This window comes from Misgurnus anguillicaudatus, chromosome 14 (assembly GCF_027580225.2).
Source record: "Misgurnus anguillicaudatus chromosome 14, ASM2758022v2, whole genome shotgun sequence".
Classification (NCBI taxonomy): Eukaryota; Metazoa; Chordata; class Actinopteri; order Cypriniformes; family Cobitidae; genus Misgurnus; species Misgurnus anguillicaudatus.
Window position 1 is genome coordinate 14,936,642 of NC_073350.2, and position 7,561 is coordinate 14,944,202.

Here is a 7,561-nt window from a genome sequence, read left to right on the forward strand (position 1 = left end):
GCTCCCCAAAGTGCGTCTGAATGTGTATATAAAATTCAACCAATGGTGAGGCTTAATGACAAAGACAGGGTGACGTGGGAACCAGGAAGTATATCACTATCTGAAATATTGCCAAAGGGGACGCAGGAAGTATGGCAAGGGAGACGCAGCGTCTTGTTCCCTTTTCAGGGACCAACAGTTACATACCTAACCAGAGACTTCAAACACAACTATGCAAAAAAGCATTTTGGTATGAATCAACATTCGCATACAAAAGATATAAGCATTTAAAGCGAACAGTTTAGCACGCGTGCTTAAAAAGTCTCAAATATTTATGATATTATCCTACACTACACAGGGAATAATATGGATTTTTTTTCCAGAAAACTTCTTGCATAAAATATATTCAAGCACTTTCAATGACCTGTATCTATATATGTATATTTTTAAAAAAATTCCCAGGGCCTTGAATTTCCCCCCAGATTCACAAACTTTCAAGGATTTCAAGGACCCGTGGGAACCCTGGGCTTACATGCTTGAAGGCCAAATTCCATAACAGGAAAAAAGTTATACGACAATCATCATAATGACAACTAGTCATGAGACATTTTGAAAACAATAAGGTTACATTCATATATTCATAAAAATAATACATCCGCATAGCTTTGAATCAACAGTGACATCATGAAAGTCAACCTTATCTTTTATCTCTTTAAACACAATGACGCAAGAAAGGTGAGTCAACAAGAAAGGTATGAGCTCATGATCAAGGCGGCTAAACCGGTTTAGATGTCATGTGGTTTCTGGGAAATTACGTCGGTCCAGTGAGGAAGGATACACACGTGTTTTATGCAGGTCTAGGGGATTATCAGGGACTTATCCTCTTTGGCAAATCCCTTTAAAAAACGCAATGATACAAAAATCGTCGTAAATTAAATCAACATGTAATTCAAGTCCGAGTTTGTTGTTGGATGTAATATATTCAAACGAGTTTATGGAAGTGAAAGGCCCACGATGAGTCCCTAAACTTGATAAAATGGGTTTTATTTTCTAGAAACGGGTCTAACATACTTTTAGTTTGAGTTTAACAGATGACTTCATGCTATCCAAACACCAAAACAAAGATTACACGACCTTAAAACAACACCTACGCCAACATATGTTAATAGATTGTGCCTGACAAAGGAATGCTCATTTTAACATGGTGTCAAAACGATCACCAATAATCTTTATATTTAAAAACAATCCCCTTGTTTTAAACTCACTAAATCCGTTTTTTCAACAGTGAACGTAGATCAGTTAAACGTTTGAAAGTAAAATATAAAAAGCGAAATGTCGTACTCGCTTTTCATCGATTAGCTTTGCGGCTAACTCCGGCTAGCAAACCACTGTAAACGAAATATTTCAGCAACGACAATACGATTTTAATACAACATATTTATTAACATTATACGTGTTAGATGTTGGTAACAAAAAAGAAAACCATTGAATGTATAATTGTATAAACTGTGATCACAAAGATGATCTGTTTTGTTCTCATGCTACTTAGCTAAGGAGAGCTTGCGTTTGAGAACAATGTAAGTTAATACAAAACAGACTGACAATTTGTTTTAAATCATCCGCATGTATATATATATATATAAAATATTTTACTTACTGGAATATGCTTACTCATTGAAGATTGTAGCTTAATCATAAAGCCGCTCAGGAGAAAACTGTTCCGCTGTTTCACCATACAGCGCTGCCGTCTGTGTGCGAGACGGAAAGAGAGAGAGCGAGCGTCTCCTCCAGTAACTGGTTACAGTTGGACTCAAGAAACCACACCCTACAACACACGCACACACAAACGCTGTCACACTAAACACTGATATACTAAACACTGTCACACTTAACACTGATACACTAAACACTGATACACTGACACACAAAATACACACTAATACACAACACTGATACATAACACTGAACACTGATACACTAAACACTAATACACAACACTGACACACTAACACTGATACATAACTCTGACACACAACACTAACACAATAAACACTGATATACTAAACACTGATACACTGACGCACTAAATACACAATAATACACAATACTGACACATAACACTGAACACTAATACACAACACTGACACATAACACTGAACACTAATACACAACACTGACACACTAACACTGATACATAACATTGACACACAACACACTTAACACTAATACACAACACTGAAACACTAAACACTGACACACAACACTAACAAACAACACTGACAAACTAAACACTAATACACAACACTGATACATAACACTGATACACTAAACACTGATACATAACAATGACACACTAAACACTTATACATAACACTGACACACAACACTAACACACTAAACACTAATACACAACACTGATACATAACACTGATACACTAAACACTAATAAACAACACTGACACACTAAACACTGATACATAACATTGACACACAACACACTTAACACTAATACACAACACTGACACACAAAAAACTGATACATAACACTGACACACTAAACACTGATACATAACACTGACACACAACACTAACACACTAAACACTAATACACAACACTGACACACAACACTAACACACTAAACACTAATACACAACACTGACACACTAAACACTGATACACTAATACACAACACTGATACATAACACTGACACACAACACTGAAACCACTGACACACTAAACATTGACAAACAACACTAAACACTAATACACAACACTGAAACACTAAACACTGACACACAACACTAACACTAACAAACAACATTGACAACACTAAACACTTATACACAACACTGAGGCTGTTTACACTTGGCATTAACACTCGATCGGATCACTAAGTGGACGACAACACTGACACACTAAACACTGATAAATAACATTGAGCACACAAAACACTTTCGACACACTTTAAACCACATCCAGAGGTACACAACCACTTTCGATACGGATAACACTGAGTTAAACGCATAAATGCACTAATACAGCCACACGCGACACTAAACACTGATACATAACATTGACACACAACACACTTAACACTAATACACAACACTGACACACTAAAAACTGATACATAACACTGACACACTAAACACGGATACATAACACTGACACACAACACTAACATACTAAACACTAATGCATAACACTGACACACAACACTAACACACACTAAACACTAATACACAACACTGACACACTAAACACTGATACGCTAATACACAGCAGTGCACATAACACTGACATAATATTATTTTGCGTCCACTATAACACTCATAATTACTCACCGCTCGGGTTTGAATGACAGCAGAGAGACTCGACACACCGTCTCACACTGATACCACTCACCCTCATAGTATTGACAGCACAGAAGCGGTCGAACACACTAAACACTAATACACAACACTGTACACACTAATGTGTCACTGACACACAACACTTGTGAACACACTAAACGATGAAACACAACATCTTAATACACAAGTGACACACTAAACAGCCCCACTGACACACTAAACACGGATACATAACACTGACACACTAAACACTGATATACAACACTGACACACTAAACACTGACACACAACACTAACACACAACACTAATACACAACACTGACACACTAAACACTGATACATAACACTGACACACTGATACACTAAACACTGACACACAACACTAACACAGTAAACACTAATACACAACACTGACACACTAAACACTAAACACTGACAAACTAAACACTAATACACAACACTGTCACACTAAACACTTACACACTAAACACCGATACACAACACTGACAAACTAAACACTGATACACAACACTGACACTAGGGCTGTGCAAAAAAATCGACTGCGATTATCATGCGCGTGTCATTAGTAAAGCCGGTTCGTGATTAGTATTAAATCGCCATCAGCTGCTTTCAGATGGAGCGGCATTTATTACACAGACCCGTAGTTCACAGAGAAGCTAGGCAAAATCGGGTTCATAATCGAGGAAAACTCCGATTATCTATGTGATTTTGCCTAGCTTCTCTGTGAACTACGGGTCTGTGTAATAAATGCCGCCCCCCCCCCCCCCCCACACACACACACACACAGACAACACTGATACATAACACAATTATACACTGCTACTATGCACGCACACTCACTCACACACACACACACACACACATATACAAACCCTACACACACCCATACACAGTACTGATACACAACCCTCATACACACAACAAACACACCCGCAAACCCCACAAACATTATTTTTTTATTTGTTCATTTACTGAAATATTTTAGGCAATGACTTTGGTGTTCAGTTGTAATAATCATTCTGCCAAACAGTTGCATCTTTCGAGAGGTCTGATGAATGAAGAGTTATGGACTGTTGAAAACAGCTGATGCACAAAACCTCACAATAGACAGGCGGGTGTGAACAGCCTGGACGCTTCATGCATCAGGTTGGGCAGAGAGTAGATTGGTTTGTTTTGATCTCTGTTAGTCAGTTGGGTGGATCACTTTGTTTGGGGTAGATGGTTATGGATTTCAAGGCATGAACTATAAATAATTGATCATAATGCAAGAATCAGGAGATAAGGTAAAACTAAATGAGACTTTTTATTGGTGTTCATAATGTTTGGTGTTTGTTGTTAAAGTTGAATTTTGTCATTGGGATAAATTGAATGCTATATAATAAGTAAGTATCTAGTTTTGGTGTTACTGTGCCTTTATTTCTTCAGGAGACAATCCCAGATCAGGTTGACGGAGGCAGTATAAGTACAGAAAAGAAAAAGAGTGGGAAATCCAATGAAAAACATATTTCCTTTGACAGGGACAGAAAAGCGATATCTGTACCCATAGTGCCATCAACGGTACCTGTTCCAGACCCCCCAAAAAATCCTATTCTTATTTCCATTGGCCCTCCACGTCATCGCCCATCAGTTTCCAGTGAGTCCCAGTACCAGGGTCTCTCGCGAGAAGATGACTCTATCAACAGGGATGGTTGGAGAAGAGAACCCATACACTGTTACACGTCGACTAGTGTGGGTGGCGTTCCCAAACAAACAACGGATGACATACGAAGCAAGTTGCGTGAGATCTCCCCGCTGTGTGCAAAAGATCAAGATCAAGGTAGGAGCTATCCTCCGGGTCAAAGAGTCGACTGTAAACCAGATCAGATGACTTTCACCACCTTCAAGCCCCTTTCAGAGATCTCTAGAAGAGCATCCAGACTAAGGGAAGGACGTTCATCAAGCTGGGATTCTGATGGGTCATCGAGGACTGATGGACCCCCAAACAGGTCTTCAGGTGCAAATTCACCCACTGTTGAAAGATCCTACTGGAGTCAAGCTGGCGCATTACATGCAGGTCAGTGTGCGGCTAGTTTTCACTAATCTATGTAAAACCCTCCCAGTAGAGATTTCATAACTGTCAATCAATTCATTTTTCACCAGATAACAAGGATAACTTACACGCACACTCATTTGCAACTCAAAGCTTCATCTCTGATGTTGAGCACATAAAACAACACATTTCTCGGGAGAACATAAGCTTTGTTCGCTTTGAGGCCACTGATCTTCATGGCGTATCTCGATCCAAAACAGTTCCAGCTCGGTTCTTTCATGTATGTAGTTTATTACTAATGTGTTACCATGTCTGTTAATCTAACCATGAGCATCAAAGTTTGATTTCAGTGACTAATTTTACATTTTTCCTGTACCCCAACCCTTATTTCTTATTCCCACCACAGGAAAAGACTGTATATGGCATTCCAATGCCAAGAAGCTACCTAGAGTTAACCCTTAGTCCCCGAATGAATGAGGTTGATCATCCAAGTGCAGTCAACTTCAGCAGTGATATTCTTCTGGTCCCAGATCTCTCCACATTTCAAATCCTACCTTGGGCAGACCAGACAGCTCGTCTTATCTGTGACCCCTGCACAATCACAGGGGTACCACTACGAACATCACCTCGGCTTATTGCCAAGCAGATGCTCGGTCAGCTCCAGAGCATGGGATTCTCACTTCACTCCTCCTTCACATATGAATGCAGCATTTTCGGGGCCTCGGAGAGAGTCGGACCCAAATCTGTGTTCTTCCCAGCCACTACTCTTTTGAGCACCTATGATCTGCCTTTCCTACAGCAGCTGGTCAGGGGGATGTACGACATGGGCGTTGACGTTGAGAGCTTCTCATCTGCGAACGGACCAGGACAGATCGAGATTTCCTTTAAGCCCAAGTTCGGGATTGAATCCGCTGACAGCGCCTTCACCTTCCGCACCGGAATTAAAGAGATGGCCAGGAAGTACGACTACATCGCTACCTTTTTTACAGATGAAGACATTCATAATTCCGGTTTGCTGTCCCATAGCCTTCGGGATGCTGGTGGCAGAAGATGTCTCTTTCACTCTAGCAATGGAGAACTTTCGGAGATCGGCAAGAAGTGGCTCTCCGGTCTTCTCCATCACTCGGCTGCTCTAAGCTGCTTGTTGGCTCCGGGGATCGCTTGTCGAAATCAGCTTGCCAAAGCCAAGAAAGATTCCAAGCAACAGCTTTACGCCACATGCGGCTGCAACGACAACAGCTGTGCCTTCAACATAAAGGTTCACGGTGGACGGGAGACGCATATCGATAACAAGCTGGGTTCAGCAATGGGCAACCCTTACGTAGTCCTGGCGGCCACAGTAGCAGCTGGACTGGATGGTATTAGGCGCAATCTCAGTGTTGACCACATCCTAAACCGAGCTTCATTTCAACAGAAACACTTCCCTATACCCGTTAAACTTGAAAATGCTTTAGTGGCTTTGGCAGATGACAGTGTGATCCGTGGCGCGCTGGGAGAACCCTTTGTGCAGTACTTTATTGCCATGAAGCGCATAGAGATCGAGACTGAAGAGCAGGATGCTGACAGAAACAAAGGACTTGAGTATTTTATTTAAAGATATTAGAAAATTTGGTGGATTATTTTGTGTGTTAAAAACAGATCACTGCATCATTTCCTCTTTCTGATTTTGTATCGGAGACAAATAATACGTCTTGCAAAAAGATTAAAAAATAAAAGCGTGCAACTGGATGCAATGTGTGACTCACTTTTTTGTTCAATTATATATTTTATTTGATTGCTTACATCATTTAAAAACAAATTAATTAAGCGAGACTGAAGATTTATTTATCTATTTTAAAAGCAGATAGATTACTTAAAGTCTGAACTTTTCAAATCTGTTGAGTTTGGACCTAGAATGGCAAGATAAACAGTTTAAAACAAAAACTTGCCAAGTCATGCTTGAAGCAATTTAGTTAAAGAGCGTAATGATAGCTGATCTAAATAAGCACCTTTTTTAACAATGTGAATATAGCCTTAAATGTGTCTGTTTAAATGTGTATGGCTGAAGTGATAGTTCAGCTAACTATCATTACTCGCTTGATTTATGGTTTTGGAAGTTAAAGAGATAGTTCACCCAAAAATAAAAAACGTTGTCATTATTTACTTACTTACCATCAAGTTGTTTAAAGCCACAGTGT

General features: G+C 39.7%; 1 protein-coding gene across 2 annotated transcripts; it reads left to right on the forward strand.

Annotated features, from left to right (window-relative positions):
* The first annotated feature begins 4,259 nt into the window (after positions 1-4,259).
* Positions 4,260-7,112, forward strand: lgsn (lengsin, lens protein with glutamine synthetase domain). Of its 2 annotated transcripts, none has more exons than XM_055184448.2 (4): positions 4,260-4,501; positions 4,781-5,408; positions 5,495-5,664; positions 5,791-7,112. In XM_055184448.2, exons 1-4 carry the CDS (start codon positions 4,493-4,495, stop codon positions 6,976-6,978), a joined length of 1,995 nt encoding a protein of 664 aa, XP_055040423.2. In that variant the 5' UTR covers positions 4,260-4,492; the 3' UTR covers positions 6,979-7,112. The 2 variants fall into 2 exon arrangements, with proteins under 2 accessions (XP_055040423.2, XP_055040422.2); XM_055184447.2 differs by lacking the exon at positions 4,260-4,501 and adding an exon at positions 4,512-4,638.
* Positions 7,113-7,561: the final 449 nt, after the last annotated feature.

Excerpts from the sequence above, each read along its gene's own strand:
- lgsn (XM_055184447.2), top strand. The coding sequence starts at position 4,618 with ATGCAAGAATCAGGAGATAAG. Across the intron at positions 4,639-4,780 it reads TGCAAGAATCAGGAGATAAG|GAGACAATCCCAGATCAGGT; the intron begins GTAAAACTAAAT and ends TTATTTCTTCAG. Across the intron at positions 5,665-5,790 it reads TTCCAGCTCGGTTCTTTCAT|GAAAAGACTGTATATGGCAT; the intron begins GTATGTAGTTTA and ends TTCCCACCACAG.